Source organism: Plectrocnemia conspersa, unplaced genomic scaffold (genome assembly GCF_051122295.1).
Source record: "Plectrocnemia conspersa isolate PC_06_02 unplaced genomic scaffold, ASM5112229v1 ptg000002l, whole genome shotgun sequence".
In the NCBI taxonomy this organism is placed as follows: Eukaryota; Metazoa; Arthropoda; class Insecta; order Trichoptera; family Polycentropodidae; genus Plectrocnemia; species Plectrocnemia conspersa.
In genome coordinates, this window is record NW_028277166.1 from 25,981,683 (window position 1) to 26,008,975 (window position 27,293).

Sequence of the window (27,293 nt, forward strand, 5' to 3'; positions counted from 1 at the left end):
TATAACATTATTTCCATAACACCAAAAAATACGCAATGAAATTTGACAAATCGCTTTTGTCATAATTTGAAAGTCATAAATTCGCATACCCATTGAGCCGTGAAGCAGAAATGAGTTAACAAATGCCAAGAATGCTGAGTTAGGAAGGTCGTCAATGAAATATCATTACAATTGTCCGGTGAAAGGCGACAACGACAGTCACAAGTCATATTTATGACTAATGGCTCATCTTGTGTGTTTTAAGGTATCACCCAAGGGTCTGAAGATCGTCCAGAACGTCGACGGAAGGGCTAAAGGCGGTCGAGGAGGAAGGTCTCATACAGTGAAGCACTTCTTGCCGGCCGACAGCGTGACAGAAGTCGTGGCCAGGGGCGATGCCGTCGTCTGTGTCCTTCTGCTGTACAACCCGGTTACCAGGTGAATGAAATGACAAGACACAAACCAAGGTTTATTGTGCCTTTTGATATGGTGATTGGTTCCAGGCATTCAAGAAATTAGACTATGAACAAAAAATAGCTTTTACAGAATAGCACGAATTTAATTATTGTTGAAAGTATCTATTGATTTATTATTTGATAGTGAAGTATCTATTAGATACAGAGGATTGTTCGTCAATCATGTTTCAACTGACTGAGCCACAATATTAGTATTATTATTTATTTATTGTTGTAAATTTACCGCAGTAACATAACTGGCGACAGCCTAAGGCAGTAACAGCGTATATAACAATTCTTCAGTCAATCAATCGATGTCTGACTAACTGTAAATTATTAGCTTAAATTAGTATTTTTAATGTTAAAATTAATTCTGCTGCTATAATCTTTCATTGGATTACAAGAACCAATGCGTTTTTATCGTGTATTATAAAATATGTAAAAATATATTTTATATACAATGGATCATTAATCAACAAATAATTTCATTTATTGTTTAATCATTAAAATATTTAGAGCAAAAATATAGACTGAAATGATGCTGTAACAAAAAGTATTATCGTATTTACCTAAAAAAAAGTACACTTAATTTTATTTCTTATTTATCCAATTTTTTTTATCTATGCTAGGTTAGATTAGCCTCAAATCTAGGTTAAGTAAGATTTGAATTATATAAACTGAATCATCTTAATAATACTACAAATATTTAAACACTTTAAAATTTTATATATTTATTACAATATATACTATAATTTTATATTTCAGTTTCGCTTTTATTATATATTTATTTGCGATCAGACAATATTTTTAGTAAATGTTTATTTAAAACTAATCTTAGTTAGAATCAAAAAAACCTTATTTAATTTATCAATAAACTAGAATAGCGTACCCCTTGGTAAATTAAGATTTACATTTTAAGGCTTTCAAAAATTCGACAATCTATAGCATAGGCTAAGTTTTGTTTACATTCATAATTAAGAACTAAAATTAAATTGTAGACCGGGACTAATTAGTTAAATACTATTAATAATATTAAAATGCGTTAATTAGGAATGCATTAAAAATAACTGGTAGATCTAAATTAACAATTAAAACAAATAATTATTTTTCACTTTTTTTTTTTCAATAAAATAAAACGAAGGTAAAAATAAAAAAATACAAGATATAATAATTGCTAACCAACAAAATGACTTTGTGCCAAGAAACTGAATTACTAAATATTAGTTACTGTATAAAATAGTTAGCTTTATCTTATAATTTTTTAAATATACCTGATAAATCAATCTTAAGTTAGGTTTAGCTAAAGTTATTAGTATTTTGAGTCTTAAAACTCTTTTTATTGTAAGAGAAAAAATTATACCAATTAACAATAAAAATATGTATGAGCATACCTTTAAAAAAATATAATACAAATAGAAAAATAGTAAAAATTAAAATTAAAAAATACCTTATTGAAAAAATATGTTATTTATTCAAGACGAATGATTTGATTAATATTTTTTTCTGTAAAAAATAATAGTACTATAAATATAATAGTTTCTGAACTATATTTTTAAATGAAATATTTTTTTAACATTAAATAATAATATGATATTTTAAAATATGCACCATATTATAAAGTCTTCTCTAAATTAAAATTATTACATGATGATTACATGATATTTGTAAAATATTCACTGATATTAAGAAAAAAATATTACAGACTAATTAATAAAAAAATAATAAATCTGTTTTTTGCAGATTTCTGTGTTATAGCTATACTCTGTTTCATGTCTATATTAGTAAAAATATATATTGAATAAATAGTTTCAGTTAAAAAACTAGTTTATATAATATTTTTGGCGCCCTTGAAAAAATAAAATTCACAAATAATTAATTGCACTTTAGTTTAGATCATATTTACTTTGATAAAAAAAATATTTTGCACGAAGGAGCAATTATTCTACTAAAATAAAATTTATTCAACATTTAAAAAAAATAAAATGCAAATAAGAAAAAATATAATCACTTTCCTTTATAAAAGGATATTTTCAACGGTGCTATTTTATCACGCTTCCTTCCCATCTGTTGACAGTTGCGAAACGTCCATTTGCTGTTCAAACCAAAACCTAATTTAAACGAATTAACCATACTCCAAAAAATAGACCGTATGTTCAAGTTAAAAGTATTCAATTTATATAGTTCGAAGTATTAAATTTATAGTGCTAATGTACAAGTGCAAAGTATGATTTTCATATCCAATCAGATAAGAAGCATGAAATATTTTCTTCCAATTGTATTAAATGTCATATTAAGACGAATTTAATAATCTTGCCATTTGTATTATAAAGCAATGAAAACATATCTTTTGACATCCATTTCTAAAATACTGTATATGTTATTATATGGCAATATATTTTAATATTTTCTTTAGATACTTATATCTATGATTAAATTAAATATATCAGCTAAATATATTTATTTAGCACCCAAATATCATTGCATATCATTTCACAAAAGCTAAAACTGATTTTTAGTTGCCAATTTGATAGTATATTGTCATCATAATCTGTTGATATCTGCCACCCAAAAAATAAATATATAGTACACAGCTTTTATAGTTTCACATAACACTGTCTATATAAAATAAAACCAAAAGTTAATTTGATATCTTAAAAAAAGTTCGAGGTGAAGCAAGCTGTATTTTATGAATGGCTTTAAAAAAATAAACTAACCTTGTTTTTGAGTTAGACTAGGTTAAATATGTGTAGCCTAGTTTAAATTAAATATGTGGTTAGCTTTATTTTATTACCTACTAACTAGCTATTTAAAACCAGATTTATAATAATTTTTATGTTACATCTAGAATATGAAATTTAACATATTTTAAATACAACATTAATATAGATAACCTTAAATTTATTTATAGATCTCGATATGTTTGAACTTGACTTTTAAATTATATTTTAAAAGAAACATTAGTAAATCTATACATTAACTAAGCTAATCTAATTCCAATGTTTTGAATAGCTCTTAAACACTACCATTTTCAAGCAAATTGAATTTCACACAGTAAGATGTTAATTAGATGTTCATGAACTTTTTATTTTATGGACCTATTTGTAAGTCAGATTCGAGCAACGATTCTCAAAATAAAGCAATTAAAGAAACAGCAAAATACAGTTTCCAAAATTATAAAAAAATATATGATATTAAATATAGTGACATTTATTTTTTGAAGATATGTCAATGTTAAAATTTAGAACATTAAACTGTTGTGTTATATTTGATAAAGCAGCATGTATCTCATTTTGGACATCTAATTGATTTGTGTGATGAGAAAGTATAGAAAATTACAATTAGATACGTTGTTGCCAACATAATTTAAGCTTCTATAGCTTATTTTACAAGGTGAGGAATTATTTAAGAATTTTACGAATGACCTTATATCAATAAGTTCATACTTGGTTAAGTCAGAATTTTTAATACAGTGTGTATCAGAAAGAAAAGGTTTACGAATCCATGATCTAGCTTTTAGTCCAGTCAAATAAGGGTTTAACCTCGGAATGAAAGATAACAAGCTGAAATTTTGCACAGACCTTTGTTTTGGCGTGCTAAAGATAGGGTGAAAAGTCTCATAAGATATCGTGTCTGCTAATCAAGATATTAAAGGTCAAAGGTCATAAAAATCGTTTTTTTGCAAATATCTCGCCTCTTTTGCGTCGCATGTCATTAAATGTTTAACAAAACTTATAGAAAATAAAATTTTCTACAAGTTTGTTAAAATTAATTTCTTCGTATGGTTAATGGTTTTCGAGATATAGCGCGGGGAGTGGGAAGCGCGCATCCGTTTATAGGATAACGCTATGTAAACTACGGAGCCAGAGTTACCTGTACATTCTTCCACAGTTTCGTAGAAAACATCGCAAATTGTTATCTGCTGAATGAACCCATCTAAAGCATTATAACTTTCAATCTCCATATCTTCAAAAATCATCATCGATAATGCAAAAAGTAATACGTATGACCTCTGATACTTCTTGCAAAAGCGGGACCATCCAACATTTTGTCGACAGAAGTCGATGCATAAATTGTACTGAGAGCTTCCTTGATTCCGCTTCCATTCATTATATACCCTATGCATCCAATAAAAGACATAAGCATATGAAAGCCTCCTAGTTTCACAACTACTCTGGACAAGTCTGAGCTAGCATCTGAAGGTGCTACGATTTCACGTGCTTTTATGTACAACGGCTGATCAAAAGTTATTAAGCATGTTCTTTGTTCATGTTTCTTGGCAGTGTTTATAGCACACTGTAATGTAGTGTAAATTGTGTCCATATTACTCACAGGATGATGAATAAAAGTAAGAAACAGAATCCGAGAAGTTACAAAGTTCTCATTGTTTTTTGTAAGTTGTTCAATAAATCCATTCCACCCTGGCAACGGTGAGATATTTTTCCACTTTCCGTACTTCCACAACAAATCAACTACATTCAATATTTGTTCGGTTAGTTCTTCTACATCATTAAAATTTTAAACTTGAATCTCTTGCTCAATCCGGGTACGACATGATTTTCATACACTGGAAGGGGTATATGTGATAGTGCTGCTAACTCCTTTGCACTTGGTTTTGTTGTAAATTTCTTTATGCGGTCATCAGATATAACTTCAGATTTTGGAATTATTATTTTTATCATTCCCATTATATGAACAGTATTATAGCCATCAAGAGTATAAATATTTTTCTGCATTATCTGTTGCATACTGTACTAAGGCACTTGACTATGATGGTTGATTACGAGGCTGTGGGTGATAAACAGCTGAAATTTAACATTTTACAGTATCACTATATGAAGCGAAAAAACCTAAACTTGACAAAACATCCAAAAGTCTTTTTGGATGTTTGGCCTATCTGTATTTTTTCTATGAAGAAATACAGATAGGCCTATTAATAACTGCGAAGAAAAGGACCGTTTTCGTATGGAAGTCATTATAGCATGACTTATAGCTGTGTATTTCGTTTTAAAATGCCCCGTCTTTCCTTTTCTGTTCTTTATAATAACTTCTTGCAGAAAATGTAATAAAGTTTTCGGAATTTCTTCATTAATATTTTACTCGGGGGCGGATAAGACTTGGTCTCAACAACAGAAGATCGAATATCTTCTCTAATAATTGCCGCAGCAGCTTCCACTACGCGCAAGTGTTCTTCTTCCGAAGTGCCTTTTTTATTTTCATACCAAGCTATGGATAAAATTTAAGCTTGAGCATCGCGAAAAGAAAAAATAGGGAATGATCCAATCTTCGTTGTAATTATAATGTCAGTTAAATATTTTTCTCTTAATTTGGAAATGATCTTCTTATCATCTGGTACATACTCCGTAAGGACATCTCTCAACTCTTTCAATTTTTTCGCACAAATTTCTTGTCGAGCAATATTTCATTTTTAATTATTAATAATACAATGAAGAAAGTAATAAAATTATGGTTCAAACGACTTGCCGAGACCACTTTTTTCACGATTGTTTACTTTTTCAAAGCTTATACCAAGTTAAGCAGGTAGAAATACTCGCTGGATTCTATAAACGGATGTACGCCTCCCACTCTTCGCGCTATATCTCAAAAACGGTTAATGATACAAAACAAATATTGTAACTAAACTTGTAGATAATTTTATGCTTTACAAGTTTTGTAAAGCATCTAATGACGTGCAACGCATAAAACGCGAGATATTTGCAAAAAAACAAATTTTGTGACCTTTGACCTTTGATATCTTGATTAGCAGACACGATATTTTATGAGACTTTTCACCCTGTCCTTAGAACATCAAAACGAAGGTCTGTGCAAAATTTCAGCTTGGTATCTTTCATTCCGAGGTTTAGCCTTTATTTCGCCTTATTTGACTGGACTATTTTATCTTAACAAGATAAAGTTGTTTAATGTAAATATTCGCAGATAAAGAATTTTATATTTTAACTTTCTCTTTATAAAGCACAGACATTGGCATCTAATCTCTTTTCTCAAAAAAAAAGTTTTAAGATTTTTTTAGTAAATTTATAAAAATAAAAAAAACGATACAATAACATTTTATTTTGTATCAAAGAAATGTAAAGAAACTTTATATTTTTTGCTCTAAGCTTGCCATATTTTATCAGAAATTATTACAGAAATATCGAGTGTACTTTGTTGAGATAATGTTGTCTTCAGTGCTGATTTTAATCATATTTTCTGGCAAGTAAAAACTGCAAGTACTCTTTGATTTTTTATAAAAATAAACTTTCACATTCTTCGGTTCCTAGAAATTGGATTTAAATCTAAATATTAGCTCTTAAATATTTGCTAAAATCACAACTGCATTATAATTCTTGATATTTTTTTGCATCTAGGCAAATAAATTTAATTTCAATTTTGTAGATGATTCACTTGATCTGAATTTCAAGTATTAATTTGACAACTACATAAATATGACAACTCTAATTCGACCCGGAAATTTTAAATTTAGATCGTTAAAGTGCTGTGTTATATTTATAAAGTTAAAGCAATTCGTTTTTATATCAGGAGAGATTTTCTTAATAAACTTTTTTGCACGTATTTAATTTATGTGAATTGATTTTGGGTTTAATTTCATTCTGCTAAGCTAATAATTTAGCTACAAGTCTATTTATCTTTTCTGTCATTAATTTTGCTTCGTATGTTTATATACACACTAGTTTTGTAATTATATTTGATTAAAAACGTCTTGAAATTATCTTCGCTTGTAATATTATTATGAAAAGATGCAATATTAATCAGTTCTTAATAATCAATAAAAGCAGAAATAAATACAGCTACTTCAATAAAAAAAATCACTAATATAAATAAATCTACAATAATATACTGTATTATTATAATCATATACTATAACATATAATTTTGTTCATTGAAATGAAAGTTTTTATTTGGTGAGAAATGAAAAATATCGAGAGACCATAGTGCTTGATTAAAACCTTCCTGAAATATCGATCTTATTTAGGTTATAGGTAGCAGAAATAAATATATATACAAATGACCATAAATTGATGTTAAAATCATATGCTTATATTATTTGCTGCAAATTTTTAAAAATACATTAAATATTGTTTTAAATATTTTAGTAAAAGCAACTTAAAGCTTTAAAAAGAAGGTTGCATTTTATGGGCTTGTGAGCCGCATGCGGCCCGCGGGCCACGTGTTTGTCATTACTGTTGTAGTTAGTCGTCAGCTTGATTTATGCCGCTTTTAACGCCATAGAAATTTTGTTTTTCACGCTTAATTTAATGAAAATTTTTAGAATAGCTGTGTCGTCAGTGTGATTATTTCAGAAAAGGCTCAAATAAAAAGGTATGATTAAAGTGAAGAAAAATATTGTTTAAATACCTAAATGAAAAAGGCGATTAAAAATGCATTTGAAGGAAAATAAAAGTTTAAATATATACTGTAGCCATTTGTCAACAAATCCTTTTTAATTATACTTATTACAGCAAAAAAAAATTTTTTGAGTCACAGGTTCATACATATTTTATAATTATATATATTTTATGCTCATTTTGTAATACATATGCATATATTTAGATTGACATTAATCATTTTAGATGTCCCCTACACGCACACGCCTACCGTTGCGACTCGGAACAGACTGCCCAGGCTCTGTGCGCCCAGCTAAGGTCAGTGGCAGGTCTTGGACCCGAAGAAGAGGAAGAGGAGAATCCTAGTCCGTCAGAAGAATCACCAGATCACATAGAACCTAACAGCCATCCTGTGGAAGCGAGATTAGCTCCAGAGCAGGAAGTGGCCGCTGAGAAATTGGCAGCAGAGCTCAGGAAACGCCTCGCAGGCAGAGAACCGTTGCTTCTACCGCCCAGAGATTACGACACAGATAGAAGGAACGGAGCTACCACAGTTCCTGGTCCAGCTGCTGGCAGAAGACTTCCAAAGGGAGTCTTGGGATCTTCGGCCGGCTCCAGTGGCATTGGAAGCGATCTGGCGCCTTCTCCGGATCGTCCGCATACTTCGAGTGGTAAGAGATGTTGCAAAGTACCTTATTATTTTAAGATATGTTATAAAGTGCTTTCTGCGGTCGTAAGCATACGTTGCTGTCAGAAGACCAGTTTACACGAGGTTAGTGCGGATAATAATCTGCTCTTCTTGAATTTCAAGGATTTACTTCCTTTATATATACACTAAATGCATGCTTTCGTAATTCAGATAAAATGCTATAAAGATCAAGATTTATGAGGGAGCACGTATACTATCGAAGCGAACAATGTTGCTAAGATGTTATTACGTTGTATCACATATTAATCTATATGATATTTATCTAATATATTTTTTACTTTTTTTAAGAACATGTATGGTCCCTTATTTATTTTAATATTTTGAACTCGACTTATATATAAATACACAGATTTAAATCTAATTACTTGAATAATATATGTATGTGCTTAGAACAGCGCTTTTCAATGGATTCTGCAGAATTCTATTATGTTACATAAAAAAAAACAGAAATTAAATCAGTGATTATTTAACTTATTTATGTACATATTTATCACAAAGGCATTTCTTAAATACATTTTAAGTTTCGTAATAGGAAAATTCAAAGTATGTTACTTCTACGTAACGTCTAAAATATCTACATACATCTACAAATGTATGATATATATACATAAAATAATATATTATAGGACTTGGTGTTTTTAAGAACTCAATTCAATAAAATCATATTGAAAGCTAATTTTATTCTATTACATTTTTACAATCAAGAATCTAAATTATTTTTATAACGGTAATATTGAGACGTTGATAAATGTAAGACAAGTTTATTAGTTTATAACAGCAATAAATTCTACAGAATTACATCAAATTTCTGTACTGTATTAATATTGCAATGTTCATCACTGCTTTTTAGCTACTTTCGTTGTGATTTGCTCAAATTATTAAATTCATCATTTCCGTTTATAATCTAAAATTGAATATTTTCACATTACCGTTTTCTTGAATTCTTTCTGAGCATTATAAAAGTTTTACTTTGATTGATTTTGGCCACCTTGTATAATAATTTATGCACCATGAATTATTCACGCTTTTCACAATAGTATTAGTATTACATTATTCGCCGCGAGGCACACTATCGTAATATTCCGACTGATAAAAAGCAAACATAACCATTTAGGAAGTAACGGTGAATCCGCTTTGGGACAGTCGCGTTCAAGCTTGGATCGCGACCTACAATTGGTCCGCAGTAGAAAAAAAAACACACTTAATTATATTTTTTTCTCTTCATTCTCTATCTTAATGTCTTCTTTCTTTCCAAAGCAATAAATACACCGAGCGATTGTAATTAATTTCTTACCGGCTCTAAATTTGGTCACCGAAAGTATGACATGGCATGCAGTAGTAGATGAAGTAGAAAAAATGGTTTATGTAAAAGAGATTGCGTGATTCACACACTAACCCGATTAATAAACGACAACAAAATCGTGATGGTACACAAACCAAAATTATAGGCATTTTAGGGTCACATTGACCGGTTAGGCTACTATTTTTTTATTTATATTTATTAGATTTTTTCGACTTGCATAATTCGTCTCTGACGCGTCTGATTTATGTTCATAAAGTAGTCTTAGAAACATAGTAGGATAACATACCGCACTATTATTTATTAAATATTTAATATTTTTTAGATAATTTTAAGTACTAGCTAAAAATAGTTTGTCATAGAAAATTATTTTAACAGGTAACATATAATGGACAATATTATAGAGAACGTTTTTGAACCTTGATGTATATCTTTGTATTATCAATACACCTTTAAACCTACACATACAAGGCCAAGACATAAATAAGATTATTAACCATCTATTTAAATATATAATAAATCAATCTAATGGTTAGAAAATTATGTTCATGCAATGAAAAAAATCTCTGTTCACTATAAATAAGTAGGAATTATTATTATTTTTTTTATTTTTAGAGTGTAACTGGCTTTAAATTTTTAATTGATTAAAATTGATATGTTTTGGAATGATTATTTCCTTATTTAATATTAAGTATTATATTATATTTACTATAAATAATTACGAAATTTCCACAAAAAGATTCTTATAACGAAACTCAGAATGGGTAATATATAATCAAAATTTTTATATGCATCTGCAGATTATTATTTTCAATTTATAACCCAGAATTACTCCAAAAAAATTAAAATAGCATACCATTGTACTGTAATCATTAGAAGTTATATTTTATAAAAATAATATTTTTGCTTTATTTATATTAGTAGCTTTATTATTATTACTTTAAATATTATTTATTCATAACTGAGATTTAGTCCTGAAAATAAACAAAAAACTAGATTTACTTAGATAAGACAATTTTTAAGGGATCAAAATTTTTTTTTTGTGGCAAAATTAAAAGTAACCCTACAATTTCTATGTGTGATATATTTAATGCCTGTACTACACTTTCTGGAAGTTGGCCAAGGTTGGCCAAGGACTGAGAATATAATGGGTTACTTCGGTCGAGCTCGGTTCTGCCCGCTCTAATATTTCGGAAGTTGTCCGAGGTTACCGATAACGGGAGATAAAGTGGGGGTAATTCAGTCGACTTGGCCAGCTTCGAGCGCTTCCGAACATTGTCGGCAAAAGGACCAAAGTTGGAGCTGCTCTTTCGAGCGCGAGCTGTGAGATACTTCCCCTTTCGCTCTCTCGCGTGTTAAGTGATGAGAGTGAGAAAGATAATGATATGGTGTTTTGCAAACTGAGATAGAACGTGTAACTCGGTTCAATTTCAGCATGCGCGTAAGCGTCCTATGGTTAACACGCATGTCGGGCGCTGCATCGTGGTCACGTGGTTAAGTTATAATACCACATGCTTATCGGGTACTTCAACAGACTCTTACCGACATCTTTTAATATTTTAGGGCACCAAAATGGGATTAATTATATTTTTGATAGTATATTATTCTAACAGATATCGTTATTATATTTTTTTTCATATAAAATTAAATAATTAAAAAATAATTAGTGGTACTTGGTTTTGTTAAAAAAAATCGTTTCGAATATCCTTATGTATTTTCCTAGATCGGTCTATATAAATGTCACACCATAACGAATTATTGTTTATAATTGATGGCGACAAATTCTAGGATAGTCACAGATGTGGTGTCGTATTCTGAAGTATCATTTTTATGCCTTATGGCATTTTGCAAAAGCCGACAAAGATTTTGCGTAAATTCAATATTTACGTCCTAAAAGTTTTCCCTGATATTGTATTGGTGAGTTTGAGACAATTTAAAAATTGCGATTATTTTATACATTTTTCGATCGCGCGCAAATAGGCCAGCTGTACGTGACAGAAGCCGCCGTCCGGACGTCTTTTTTTATGGCAGTGTGGTCGCTTCAGTTGTAGCTTTGGTTCAGACAACTTCCAGAGAGTGTAGTGCAGGCATAAAAGTAGCTCAACATTTAGCTAATTGGAGTACTTTTAAATGCGCCACTTGTTATTTTCTTAATAATTCATTGAATATTATTTTAATTTCTATAAATTTTCCTAATAAATCTTAGAGACTAATATATATATAGTATATGTATATAAAAGTATTTAATTGACAAGGATCTTATTTTAAAAAGGTATCTTAAATAAAACCCTTATAATTATTTAGCAGAATTTATTACATATCAGACTAATACTATAGTAAAATATTATAATACTTAAAGTGCTCATAAATAATATATTTTTTAATTTGATTAAATTATATTTTCTATGGTTAATTACAATATAATATTACTTTTATTTAATCTTTATTAATTTTTCAATGAATACAATACAACTTTTCAAGAAACAAACTTTCCAAATTGTTCAGCGACGTTTTACGTCTTTCTATGATCTTTTAGTTAAGTTTATATTTAGATTTATAAGATTGTGAATTTTATCGTTTTAATATAGTGCTTATTAAATTTGTGAATAATTGAATACAAAAATCAGACCAGGGAATGCCGAATAGAAAATCATGGTTCGTGAAGTTAGATCTTATCATTTGTTTTAAAATCGAACTTATTATCTTCATCTCAAAGCCTGAGGCTTTCATGGAGGAGATAAGCATCTCATTATTACACGATATACTCATCTTTATCTCAGATTTAGGAATTTTCCTAATTTTCACAACACGGGCAACTTTCCCCAAATGGCAATTGCGCAACGTCTGCATTTAGAATCCATCCGAAAAATTACACACATACAAACAGCATCCATATGCAAATCGCCATTAGCATAAATTATTGTTTTATTGACTCGACCGTGTTCTAAGGTCGTAGTTTTTTTGCACGTTTTCACTTTTCCGTCACCCTGACGTCACCGTGAACTATGGCGCATACACACACGTAATTGAGAAAAATCTTTAATTGCTTCAACGTGATGAAACGTCGACATTCATAATTTTACACACAATGGAGCCATAAACAATGCGCCCAACGCGGAAAGGTTGAGATCGGCTTCCATTATGTATCTTTTTTTAGAGGACATCTACATCGACATTCCAATCGGAAAAAAATATCATCTCAACCAACAACACTGAGATGAGTCGGATTTTTTTTGCCTTTGGGTCTCACCTTTTATTCCAACAGGTAACCAATACGTGTGAGTTGAATTCCTATATAGAAACATATAATGAAAATTGCTATATTTATGAAGAAAAAAATATATGCGGATAAGAACGATTTGAAATATTTTCTTTATTGGATTGTTTGCTCTTTCATTAGTACTTTTATTATACTATCGTATCAAATATTATTTGTACATAACAAACCTAAGTAAACGTTTATATAACGAGAATAACAATTTGATTTTGACTAACAAGAACGATAGATTCTCAAATAGCAATTTCTCAATAAATTTATTCAAGTTTAAATCTTAGATAAATCAAGGCTAGATTAAAAAGTAAACGTTCACATTATTTTACTATCAAATACATTTGATTGTAAGTAGTCAAAGATCGTAAGTTAAAATTTAAATATGCCTGTTATTTAAAAAAAAATCTTGCATCTTATCACTAAAATTTAAGTTTTATTTTTCTTTAAATTTTGCCATGATACTAAGAAAGAAAAATAAAATGGGGCATTTAATTGTATTAACTTAAGATGCTGTCAAATCTTTTGATTTACTATTAAATTGTAGATAACTAAAGAATGAATAACAACATATTGCTATTTTTGAGATAGTGTTTTCATTAATAATTTATCAATCAATGAATTGGGCGAGCTTAATTCCAAACGACACATTTTATTTTACATGTTTATCGTCAGGTCGCATAAAATATTAAGGTACATCCTTGAAGGGAAAAAATGCATTTAAGAGGATATTTTTATTATCATGCCTCCCACGGACCTCTGAGGACGTGCCGTCTCTTTAGAAATTCCAAGACCTTTAAAATAACATCAAACGATCTCAAACCACAAAAAATCGAACCACCAAATTCAATTTACTTTTTAAGGCAATGTTCCCACATTTCACAACCTCTCGTCCCTTAATTATCTCATTAAAAAAAAGAAAAACCACGCCTTGATTTCTTGTTCAAGCCCAATAGGGTTTTCTAATCGTCGTTCAATCCGAGTTACATTTACTTGTTAGACAATGGTGCGAATGAAGGTGTCGTGAGCTCCATGCTCTAAGACCATTTGTGGGAAACTGCAATGAAACTCTTTGTGCCGTTCTCATCGTCTATCTCTTTAAGATTCCGATGGGTAAATGGCGATCCATCTGCTTATAAGCGACTCTTTTTTTCTTCGTTGTTGCTACACCATCGGTTTCGTAAACAGGAATTGTGCAGCAGATAGCGCTTGAAATCCTTGACATTAAGACACACTGGCAGAAGTTGGCTAAAAATAAAGTTTTAATAATAATCGTGACACGTTTGTGTAATATGAATGTAAAAAACGAGTAATTTATTTATGAAAATCACCAAGGATAAGATAACTGTTTAATTTTTGTAATTCGATCTATGAGATTCCTGTAATATTTTTAATAATTTTCCTGATGATTGAATTACTAAATTTTTTCGCAGTCATTTGCTCCCATCTTGAATTTGGCTAGAAAAATATCATTTAACCCTTTGAATAGTGAATAAATTTATACATATTTGTTAATTTTTTATTATACACATCTGAGAGTGAGTTAATTTTACGCATTTTTGCATAATTATTTTTGTTGTTTTTTATTTATTATTATTTTATATTACATTTATAGTTATACATAAAAAAAAGTGATTCGATTTATCTGTTTTTAACACTTTTCTATTATTAAATTTCGTTAATTTATTTTACATATGTTTTAGGTATTATTCAGCTTTTGTAAAAAAAAAAAAATAATTCAGAAGCTCTCATTATTTTTTATAAAACTAATATAAAATATATTTTGCCATGTTCATTTATTTCGTACTCTTTAATTTATTGGAAAATCATATTGAAAAAAATATTATTAAAATATAATATTTTTCATTTATTTTATTTATCAGTAAAATATCGACTACCGTACATGTACGGCGATACTACTAATCAACTACTAATTGTCAAACTTTTACCTCCCCCTTTCCTGGAAAAATCTAAAAAGACAATCTCTCATTCTAAATGAGAAATTATCAGATTATCCTTTAAATAAAATATAAAAAAACAGTGTCATATCGGAATACATTTTCTCTAGTAGATATATATTTTTATCAGTGAAAATCTGCACCGAAATAAAATAATAAAAATAGTTTTTTGCTTTAAAACAAGTTCTATATTAAGATGATCGGACCCCCATACAAGCTTTTATATTACTTGAAATTTTCTTTAGGCTGTTAATTCCTTTGTTTTAATGACTAAGACTTGAATTTTTGTTTTGAAATAGTAGCACCCTTATAATATTTGCTAAAAAAATAGGAAATATGACATTTTTTTGCAAAATGATTGCAAATTTAAAAACTAATAATATTATAACTTCATCGGATAAAATCCTATAAAAAAGTGTGCTAATATAAAAAATATTTAGAAGCTAAACCTGTATCGAAATAAAAAATAAAAAAATAGTTTTTTGCTTTAAAACAAGTTTTATATCAAGCTGATCGAACCCTCACACAAGCTTTTATGAAACTTATTTAAATTTGAATTTTTCTTTTAAAATATAACTTTTAATAACCCTTATAATATTCGCTAAAAATAAAACGTTTTTAGTGAAAACTAAATACTGAACTGTAGTGAAATATAAAACACAGTGAAATCCCTTGAATATTTTATTGCAGCACAAACTTTAAAATTTACCATGAGTTTAATTTATATATAGCAGATATTTTCATTTTTTCATCGACATAATTACTTTTGTATTTTTATAATTTTGAGTAAAAGCGATTTAATTTTTTTACAAAAATTAATTATCAGCTGGTTTCACTTGTTTGTTTATTTAAGTTTTTAACCGCTTATGTGCCAAAATAATGTTACGTAGTACGTCTAATCAATGTCACATATTTGTGTAACTTAAAAAAATATGGTAAATATTAAATTCTTGCCAAAAGCATTTATAGCCCAAAAGAGTATATGGCTGCCGTTTTCTGTCATTTGAACACTATTTGTAACAGTTAAATCTGGTAGTTGCTAAAAAATTATATGATTTGAATTTCAATAATATATATATTTTCAAATTATCATTATTTATTTAAATGCAATGAACAAATGTTACTTATAAATATATTTTTTTTTAAAATCGTTGAAATTATATTTTTACGGTGAATAAATGTTACAAAAACTAATTTTAGTTTTAGAAGTTTCGTTCAAGGGGAAAGTAAGCGGAAAAATAAGTACAGATCGACATGGTTTCTCTGAACTTTGATATTACACAATGTTTTAAAATAGAATATCTATTCTTATCGATATTACTACGGAGTTCTGATATGAGGATATTGTTCAAAGTATATTCAAATCGAATTTTGGTCAATAGGAGGGCACAAAAACAATTATCACTTCTCAGAAGTCAAAAATTCACGTCAAAAGCAATAAAATCGTGTCGGCGCCGCCGCAGTGGGAACGCTCGGTAACGAGCGTTCCCACTGCGACGGCGCCCACACGATTTTATTGCTTTTGGCGTGGATTTTTGACTTCTGAGAAGTGATAATTGTTTTTTGCGCTCTTCTATTGGTCAAAATTCGGTTTAGATGTGCTACATTCAATATATAATAATATTATAAAAAAGTCGTAGTATGCGCGCTAAATAACCGAGTGCCACTGCGACGCGCTGTCATGATTTTAATGCTTTTGACGTGGATTTTTGACTTCTAAGAAGTGATAATTGTTTTTTGCGCTCTCCTATTAATTAAAATTTAGTTTAGATATGCTTCATTTTATTCTCGTTTATTATAAGTAGTATTGTTACAAAAAGTATTTATTCGTTCATATGAAGACTTTTCTTAAAGTCTCAATAACTCCAGCTTCAAGGGTTATCGATAAACTTTATAGACATAAATATCGATATTATCAGTGCTCTGACTGACCGTTTGATACATAGTTATATGATAAATACTTTAAGAACAAATGATTCTCGCTTATTTATAACATTATTCTAATTGAGCTGTGTTGAAATCAAGAAGGCGTCATTTCATCTTCTTGTTTAAAAATAACTATGAAGCATCTATTACCGATCAAAACTAAAAACGAGCAACATTTAAATATGTCTATATATATATATATAACAATAAATAATTTAACCATCTTGAAACGTTTTAAGCCTTTGACTGCTACGATGTCAAAATTCGCCACAAATGTATGTCGTGAGCTCTTGATTCTTTTGTCATTCATGAACCAAAAACTAAATTTCTGCTGGCAGAAATTTTAAATAAATAAACTATGCTTCTGAACAGAATAGAAACATTCTCTGTGCATGTCTGAAATTCAATTTTTTCATCATGTTTATAAAAAATACAATTGTTGAAAAACGTGGATTCGCCAAATTATTTTTAATGAATCGAGCGGTACTCTCCGCGCGTGGTGTCAATGACATCTAAAAAACCAAACAAAACACCACTCTAATGGATAAGTATGTGAACAAGGTTACTGGTGTCCCAGAAAATAATTAAGCAGTCTAATGACTTCTGCCAGTGGCGTCCGCGGCGGATTAGCGTGATCATGTCGCCGTTTTTCAATTCTCACACTTTTCCGCACAAAACGACTCTTTTCCGTCACGCACTTCGTGTGGCCCGAATCCCAATAATTTAGTAGAACCCATCCAATGGGATTTGGTCGATCGGACTTAGATCGAGCAGTGACACGAATGCCTCAAACTGGAACACGTGGTCCAGCGACACACACACACACTGTGAATAATTTTCTTTTACACTCGGATCTCTCTCGCTACACATCGAGGTCTTCTGTAAAATGCAAAGTGAAATTTATACATCCTAATCGTGCTGCTAGCTTTTCTGTGTAACCTTTCGTTTGAGATTATATTATTCAACGATGTCACTGGGTGGTATGTCTAATGCCAAGGGTCAAAGTAGGCTTCTTGCACAAGAATTATATAGATAAATATATTTTTATTTGCTAAGAAGTTGAGATTTAATCTGTAAAAGATTTATAATTTTTGTTTAATTTACTTATTTATTTTTTCATACCTGGCAATCATAGTTCTTTGTTATGTATAATGTTGAGGATGATCCCAAAATAATGTTAAGGAGTACAGATATCTAAATTAATGTTGCTGTCCATAAATTTGGAATATTCGATGCTTATATAACCATATCAAATATAAGCAATTTATTTAGTTGACAAATCAAATATGAAAATAAATAATTAAGTTGTAGTTAAATCTCCTAATCATCAATTTAAAAAAAGATGTCTAGTATTCCTAATGCCTGCACTACACTCTCTGGAAGTTGGCCAAGGTTGGCAAAGGACGGAGAATATAGTGGGTTACTTCGGTCGAGTTCGGTTCTGTCCGCTCTAAAATCTCTCGGAAGTTGTCCGAGGCTACCGAGAACGGGAGGTAAAGTGGGAGTAATTCAGTCGACTTGGCCAGCTTCGAGCGCTTCCGAACATTGTCAGTAAACGGACCGAAGTCGGAGCTGCTCTTTCGAGCGCGTGCAGTGAGATACTTCTCCTTTCGCTCTCTCGCGTGTTAAGTGACGAGAGTGAGAGAGATAATGATAAGGTGTTTCGCAAACTGAGATAGAACGACAAACTCGGTTCAATTTCAGTATGCGCGTAGGCGTCCTGTGGTTAACACGCATGTCGAGCGCTGCATCGTTATAATACCACATGCTTAAGGGGACTTCAACAGACTCTTACTGGCATCTTTGAATATTTTAGGGCACCAAAAGAGATTAATTATATTTTTGATAATATATTATTCTAACAGATATCGTTATTATATTTTTTTCAAATACAATTAAATAATTAAAAAATAATTAGTGGTACTTGATTTTGTTAAAAAAATCGTTTCGAATATCCTTATGTATTTTCCTAGATCGGTTTATATAAATGTCACACCTTAACGAATTCTTATTTAGAATCGATGGCGACAAATTCTAGGATAGTCACAGATGTGGTGTTCGTATTCTGAAGTAACATTTTTATGCCTTATGGCATTTTGCAAAAGCCGACAAAGATTTTGCGTTAATGGAATATTTACGACCGAAAAATTTTCATTGATATTGTATTGGTGAGTGCCCACACAAACTTTTATAATTATCAGTAGCGTAATTTTAATAATATGACAATTTAAAAATTGCGATTATTTGGCACATCGCGCGCAAATTTGATGACTGTACGTGACAGAAGCCGCCGTCCGGGTGGCATGTAAAATTTGCGACAGTGTGGTCGCTTACTCGAAGTTGTTCATTTCTGAGCGGTTCGTATCTTTTTATTTTATTTGGACAATATTTTAAAATCAATCCTTGAATAATGTGCTAGCCCATTTTGCTCTCCATATAATTAACAAATTCTATGCTAACGTCATGTTTCGTAGGTTTAAGTTAGGAGCATTTACAAAAATTAATAAAAATAACATCATCTAATTTACAGACGTTTATTTCAGTTCAGTGTAAATTTATGTCTAGTAGTTGTTGATTGTAATTACATGGTTATTACGTATTTAGCTAAAATTTATCACGTTACATTAAAATATTAACAAATAATATTTTGGTAATTTTGGTTATTTAGCAAGTATTAGTATTAACGAAAATAATAGTAAATTTCAATTACAATTGAATACAGTTGTTATTGAATCTTTGAGACAACAATCTAAATTTCCAATATTCCTAAACATCTATTAATATTTATTATTTTAATTCGTCTTAGTCCTTTGTTATAAATGGAATTGTTTGATAAAATATACTCTTATGAAATATTTAAGTCCATTTTTTGGTCCTTAAAAATAACAGCATTCGATGATTTATTAAGAATTATTTTTTTTATTTTAGGAGTATAAAAAAATATATAAAATTAATAATAGTTTTTAAATACAAATTATAATCACAGTATTACTCACATTTTAAAAGTAATACATATTATTAAAAAAAGATTTATTATTCTTATGAGTAAAAAACCAAGTACACGAGAAAAACATAAAATAAACCATAAAAAATATTAGGAGAATTTAAGTGAGCAATATATAAAATAATTGTTCCATAAAACAAATTATTTGTGCATTACTATGGGACAGCTTAGGTAATAAAGAGCTCTCCGCAACGAATCATTTTCCGAAGAAAAAATCCAAAGATTTACTTACATAAATGCACATACAATATATTTTATGGAACAAAGTATTTATTTAAATGCACATCTTAATATAATTCTATGCTAAATCACACTCAAGTAACATTAGCTATAGATATTTTTGTGTTTAAATGTAATTCTAGACTAAAGAAATATAAATCTGTTTTAAAATATATTTAATTTAGGGTTAAAAATTAAATACTGTACCTTATATTATATATTTAATATAAAGCACAATCTTATATTGAATATAGAAGATTATCATCTAATTAATTCTACACAAATTAAATTACAAATAATTTTATGTTTGTAAACTCATGTATTCAATCTAATTCAAAGCAATCTCCAACAAGTTGATATATTTAATAAAAACTAATGACAAAGTTAAGTTATTATTTATGCATACTGGAAAATCATGTGCACTAATGTTTACATTGTAATGGTTCTGACAGGCCAATAAGGGTTACAATTGAAACCCAGAGTAATTAATAACTGCTTACTGTCACAGCTTTTACTTTAGGTTTTATATTATAATAATTCGGCTGTGCTTATTTCGTGATATTAAATATTTTATTTTTTTAATTACAGAAGAGGATTGGACGGAAGGCACAGCTTATATGCTGCACGAAAGTTACGAAGGATTGCCAAGACGCGCTCGTTCTCCATCTCCTGTCAAACAATCCAACAGAAAAGCTCCCAGCGCCGATCGTCCCATCGCCAGGAACGACAGATCCAATGGCCAAAACAACCATTCGGGCTCCGTATCGCCAAAAGATAGATTCAACGTTGCTAAAGAAAAGTTCATGAATTTGGAGAGGGAGAAGATCAGTGAAGAGATTGACAAGCGCGCTCAGATGAGGCGTAATCTAAACAGCATACTTTCGAGAGGTCCTAAAACGCCTTTAGAAGTCCAAGCTAGACAGAATCCGAAGTGGCCATCCGAAGAAGATTTGAGGCAGGAGATGCCTAGAGCTGTAATGCGAGATCAAAGGAACTTTAGAGATTCTAGAGATGACGTTAGAGAGCATAGAGTTTCTTCTAGAGAATATCGCGATTATCGCGAAGTAAAAGAACCGTTAGATATGAGAGAATTGAAGGAAGTTAAGCCATTGAGGGATTCGAGGGATTATAGAGATTATAGAGAAGACAGTAGGGGGAGATATCCTAGGGAGGATGAGCGAAGAAATTACGACGAGAGGAAGTATCAGAGGGATTATAAGGAGCCGAAGGATGCTAAGTACTTGAGGGATTATAGAGAAGTGGAAGATATACGCGATATTAGATTGGTGGATGAAGGCAGAGAAGTGCGGCCCTCGAGAGAAAGGACGCCGCAGTTGGAGCAAAGGTATTATGAGTACAAAGGAGAAAGGAATGATAAATATTTCGACAGTCGCTACAAACATGATTCGCGTAGTGACGACGAGGGCGTGGAGAGCGAGAAGCAGTTCGACGAGATGCGCTACGTCCCACACGTCGAGCTGCCTAGGAGACGAGAGCCTGAGACTAGGATGAACAAGATCGAGCCCAAGAAGGACGGCAGGGCAGAGCTCCTGGAGGAGAGACAGAGACAAATGGAGGCGAAGAGGGTGGTCAAGAACGATATAATTGACGATAGGTACGAGAGAGAGCCGCAGAGGAGGCAAGTAGATAACAGGGATTGGGAAGTGCTCCGCAGGTCTTATGCGGAAGCAGAAAGGCCAAGGAGAGACGCCAGGACGAGACACAGCTACGCAGAACCGGTCGCCAGGACGAGGGTCGGAATGGCGACTGTGGCGCCATTTTAAATCATGGAATAGATGTGTACGATTATTTATTATACACGCTATCGGCAATGGGTGTGTTGCAGATCTATGTTTCTCGATCGGAAATGGTAGTAGAGCTTTTACTTCTTCAGCATATAACTGAAGATTATCTTTAAGCTGACGCCGTAATTTCCATATGCAGCTTCAAATTTAATTTGAAGAGTTCATTTCGATTTTGATTGTAGGCTAGCACGACTAGATCCAAAACACATTGTCATCGCTGATAGCATGTACCATAAACATACAATACAATGTGCCTTAAATATGCTTTAAATCGTCTATGTACATGTCAGATTCTTATTTAACACTTTGTTCTATTTTTAGTCGACATTTCGATAATGTTTTGTAACCTGACTCAATCTCGTTGGATAAGTAGATTAAAAAGCGATACACATGTGTCACGTCGAGATTTAAGAGCGTGCACTTTCTTGGGTCGACCCACCTCGGAACTGAAAACTTGTATTGCTCAGGTGCAATCATAAATCTGACGTGACGATAGAGCAGATCAGATAATCACATTGATGACATATTGTGAATCAGTGCCTTGAATTCTTCTGACCAATCAATATATATATAATTTAATTGAAGCATATTTTAAATGTAATATACAAAAATAATATTTACAACGATTTTATGACGTATTTTAATTATACATATTTATTTTTATTATGATAAAATATCAATTATATTATGGATTCGTATGAAAATGTAAATAATAAAAATATATTTTTCATTGTAAAGTTTATTATATGTATTATTTTTTTATGAATAATATTATTATATAAACTAATCGCTCACTTATGTGTGTGATATTTTTTGTTAATTAACCCTTATTATTTTTCTTAACTATCGATTTATCATATATTTTTTTAACAAAATTGGCTTTGTCTTTAAAAATAAATCTAATGGAACTTTTAATATTTTTTTTTATTTTATTTTTGATTTAGTATATTAATATAATTTTTATTATACTTTTTATTGTATTATTATTTTATTAAAGGACAACATTTATTTTGATGTATTAATAAAAAAATGTATTTGAATCTAAATATTTAAATAAAAATTAATGTAAATAAGTTACGAATAATTTTTTTAACACTCCCAATCCTATTGCACCCACCGATATTAAAATTAATTCAATTTAATATTTATTAATATATTTTTGGTTTTAAATTATTATTTTAAGAATAGTGTATTTAATGGTCAACAGATGGCTCTAGTCAGAATAAAATATTCAATACAAATAATTATTTTATTATTTTTATTATTATATATTTATAAAAAAATATGATATAATTAAATTTGTTTTAGTAACTATATAGAAAACCTTATAATAATATTATATTATCCAGAAAGTTCACCGCTAATTTGTATAATTAACTGCCGATGATCATTCGGTGAAAATTAAAACGTCAGTTAACATAATTTTATCCAGCAACTACATATAAAATGTATTGTTTTATTACTTACATAATTTTTCAATTTTAATGAAATTTAAAATGGAGTCTTAATTTTTTTAATTTATATTATTATTTTTGTCAACTATTCTCGTTTCACATTTTTATTGTTTTATTTACAGCACTGTATATGTATGCATAATTCTGTCGATTTCCTTAGAATTTATAAAATGCCTTAATGCAAAAACGATTGTTATAGTATGTATATTCTGCGCATCGTCAGCACCTGAGAATACGTGGAATTAAATAAATAATATTTTCTATATAATAATAAAATACATAAGCGTGTAAAAATGTTTTTTTTTGTATCTATGCGAAAGTAAATAAATATTTTTTCTTAATTTATAAATAAATTAATAAAAAACAAATTGTAAAGATATATTATAATAAATAAAAATTTAATTAAATCAAAGTACTACTAAATATATATGTAAATATATTAATAATTATAGTTAAATTAATTTGAAATAAAATGCATTTTAAATTAAAATATAAAAAGTATCTATTAAATAATAATATTAAAATATTACTGTATAACTATCTTATTTATCGTTATTATAATTATAAATTAATTTAATCTTACTATTGAGACTTATATATTTATTTATTATTATTACCGCAATTATTATTATTTATTTTTATAAAGACCAAGGCATTTAGTTACGAATGAGAATTTCTGCCGTTAAGAATACACGATCACTTTCCGTTGATGTTGTATTAATTGTGAGCAAAGTTTTATATAAAATATTTATGTTTTAAATCCGATCTCCGGTTGGTCTACAATATTTTTTACTTGTGGTTTATATTTTTTTTTTAATTTGTCACTGATGAGATATTAATAAAATCGTCACTACCAAATTTTTCGAAGCAATTCCGAAAATAGTCGAGCTCTTGTAAAAAATGTATTAGACCAATAAACTGCTTATTTATTTTTTGTTTCAGCGCTGCACTATTTTAAGTGATGAAGTTGTGCTAACTTTTTCAGTAGAAAAATTCAAATGTTTCTGGTTTTGGGAACAAATTTAACTATATTTACGAAAAGTATTGAGCTTGTCGCTATTTTTGCCTTTATTCAATAGATACAACAAATATATTCAGTACCCATTTTACTAACAATGTACTTAAAATAGCGTGGTTCAAATTACAATCGTAAAAATAATTTGCAATCAACATTTTTATATGTATCATAAAAAAACTTCGTAATAGGCAACATAAAGCAACGATTAAAGAATATTGTTATTTTCACACTAGAAAATATTTACTATATAAATATTTTACGTAACCACACTAACCCACTAAGCTCAAGTATCGGAGACTACGATAAAAACAACATCAAGTTTTAATATAGGCATAAAATGCCAGAGCACATTGCTTTAGAGGCAAAAGCACACATTTTATAGGCTCCAGATCTTTAGCTATTGTATATCAATTTAATCATTTGTATACACTTTTTTTTATTAAAATAATAAAATATATTTCTTACAATTTCAGTAAAGTAAATATCACTATAATGAATAATGGAATCTTAAGTTCCAAAACCCAAAATTATTTTTTAAATTTATCATTAAATAAACGTTGGTGATGTGCATACTAAATCTTCATCCCTGCTTAAACGTCACTTCCAAGTCAACGATGGAATAATTTCTGGTTAATACTCCTCCATTTAAGCTATGCGGGAATTTTGCCAGGCAATAAGATCTAAGAATTGTTATAATGTAACACTTGGCAATGCTGAAAAGTAGCCGGATTACCATCACCACAGCGACTCAATATATTTTTGTAAAAATAGCAAATCTACATTTGTGCTAATAATCAGGAACACTTTCTGGTCATCAACATATAATAAATATACGGCTAATAAATTAGCGCTGTGCAGCTGGATTATATTAACATATCTAAATACAATATTTTGTGCTACGAGTTTAAATATAAATGTACTTTAATATTTTGTTTAGATTTGTAATACTTTTTATATGCATGTATTCTGAGCGCTTCGCCGAAGCGATCGGGACCGACTGCCCGCTAAGCGTCAAATTTCGTTACCTGTACGCCCCGCCGCACCGTACAAGTAACGAAATTTATCATAAAAGGGATTGCAATACCGGTAATACAGGTATTGGGGCAAAATATCGGTATTTTCGCCCCAATAACGATATAATTAATACATTTTATTCTCAAATTCATACATTTTTTCTCTGATTCTTATTTCTAGATGGCCTAGAACTACAAAAACGACGGTTTTATATTGTTTGAAAGCAGAAGCGAATTATAAAATAATGCTCATTGTAAGGGATCAAACCTAAGTAGTGTTTTCGGTCTATTTCATCTATAAACATTTATAGATGAAATTAAATTTATGTTTTTTTACCATAAGTAGAAATATATAATTATATGAGAGATATCTTTTGAAAATTAAAATTATTGAGATATTCTACAATATCATAAATATTAAAAGTGCAATTAATAAAATAAAATTACATATTTAAAAAAAAAAAATACGTCGCATTTTAAACAAACAGACTTACAATTTTATACGCACTTCTTTCTTATAAGGTTTTATTGGAAAATCGTAATTGACTAAAATAATGGATAATATAGAAATAGATTTTATTAGAATAAATTGGCGAGTGATGCTTTGGCCTCTGGTAAGAAGCGGCCAATCAAAGACCATGATTTTCTAGACTTAATGTTCCAAAGGACTTGTTCCAAAATTATTAAAAAAAATTCCGACAAAATAGTAAATTATTGAAAGTGATGAAATAAATTTTATACAGTCGTCTTATTGATCGTTATTAATACTTGTAAACAACACAATAAAGAATCAGCGTATAAAGTATTTTTAGAAGTACCTGAATGTAAGGAAGATTGCTTAAAAGCGTATTATTGTTTGAAACACGGAATATGCATAAACAGATTAACAAATAATTGGTAATAAATGTCAACAAGCTAAGTCAAAATTTAATGTGCTTGTTTATTTTATTAAAAAAAAAGGAATACAACAATAGTTACATAATATCTTAAAATAAAATGTTATAACATTTTTTATAATAGCGTTTTACTCGCAAAAGATTTATTTTTACGGAAAACTGTACTTTGTGAAACAATCCGGAAAAATAGGGGTTTGTCAGAATCCCTCAAAAATATCAAATTAACAGATGAAACATACCAGAAAAGGTGAAACAGATGAAACATACCAGAAAAGGTGAAACACTTATCTAAATTTGGAAGACAAAAAAGAAAAGATATTTCAGAATAAAATCTACTTTTCATACCAGCCAGATGTTGATTGCTCCGATCAATACCAAACATTTCGTTGTTACCCAATATTTCGAAAAGCAACGGAATAAACAAAAGAAGTAGTTGTTTATTTATTTAAATGCGCGTTGTTTAATTCGTTCAGTGTTTATCAAAATTTGAATCGTAACAGCAAAATTAAATTCGAAGATTTTCTTTTGAGTAAGGCTAAAGAATGGATGCAGAATTCAGTGGAATCTATCGATTCTGAAGACATTAAACCAGTTTCTACCACATCCTGCTGTGGTCATGTATCCATCCACTAGAAAGGCTTTCGAATAACCTAAAAATCATTAGTCAATAAAAATAAAAAGTGGTGAAAAATGTGTGAGAAGAAAATTTCGTGTTTGTTCTGCACATGGAATAGGGAAAGATACAGCATACATGTGTAGAAGTTGTGCAATTCCTCTTCTTACTGACGAATGTTTTTATACATATATAAATATATTGAAAAAGATAAAAAAGTGTAAATAATAAAAATAAATATAAATAAAGATATAGTAGTGTAATAGTGTAATTGTGAAAATAAATGTGTCTGTGACAGTTGTATGCAGAAAATGGACGAGTGCAAATTATATT

General features: G+C 29.6%; 1 protein-coding gene across 3 annotated transcripts in view; it reads left to right on the forward strand.

The window, feature by feature from the left end:
• Nucleotides 1-22,577, forward strand: part of LOC148238205 (uncharacterized) — a 56,897-nt gene extending 34,320 nt beyond the window's left edge. Inside the window, exons 3-6 of one of the 3 annotated variants that reach the window (XM_088205653.1) lie at nt 245-417; nt 8,024-8,448; nt 20,750-21,506; nt 21,576-22,577. In XM_088205653.1, coding sequence (XP_088061779.1) covers nt 245-417; nt 8,024-8,448; nt 20,750-21,506; nt 21,576-21,945 — 1,725 coding nt within the window. In that variant the 3' untranslated portion in view covers nt 21,946-22,577. Of the gene's footprint in view, nt 1-244; nt 418-8,023; nt 8,449-20,749 lie in introns of all 3 variants that reach the window. The other 2 variants (XM_088205652.1, XM_088205651.1) reach the window with 2 other exon arrangements.
• The last annotated feature ends 4,716 nt before the right edge of the window (nt 22,578-27,293 follow it).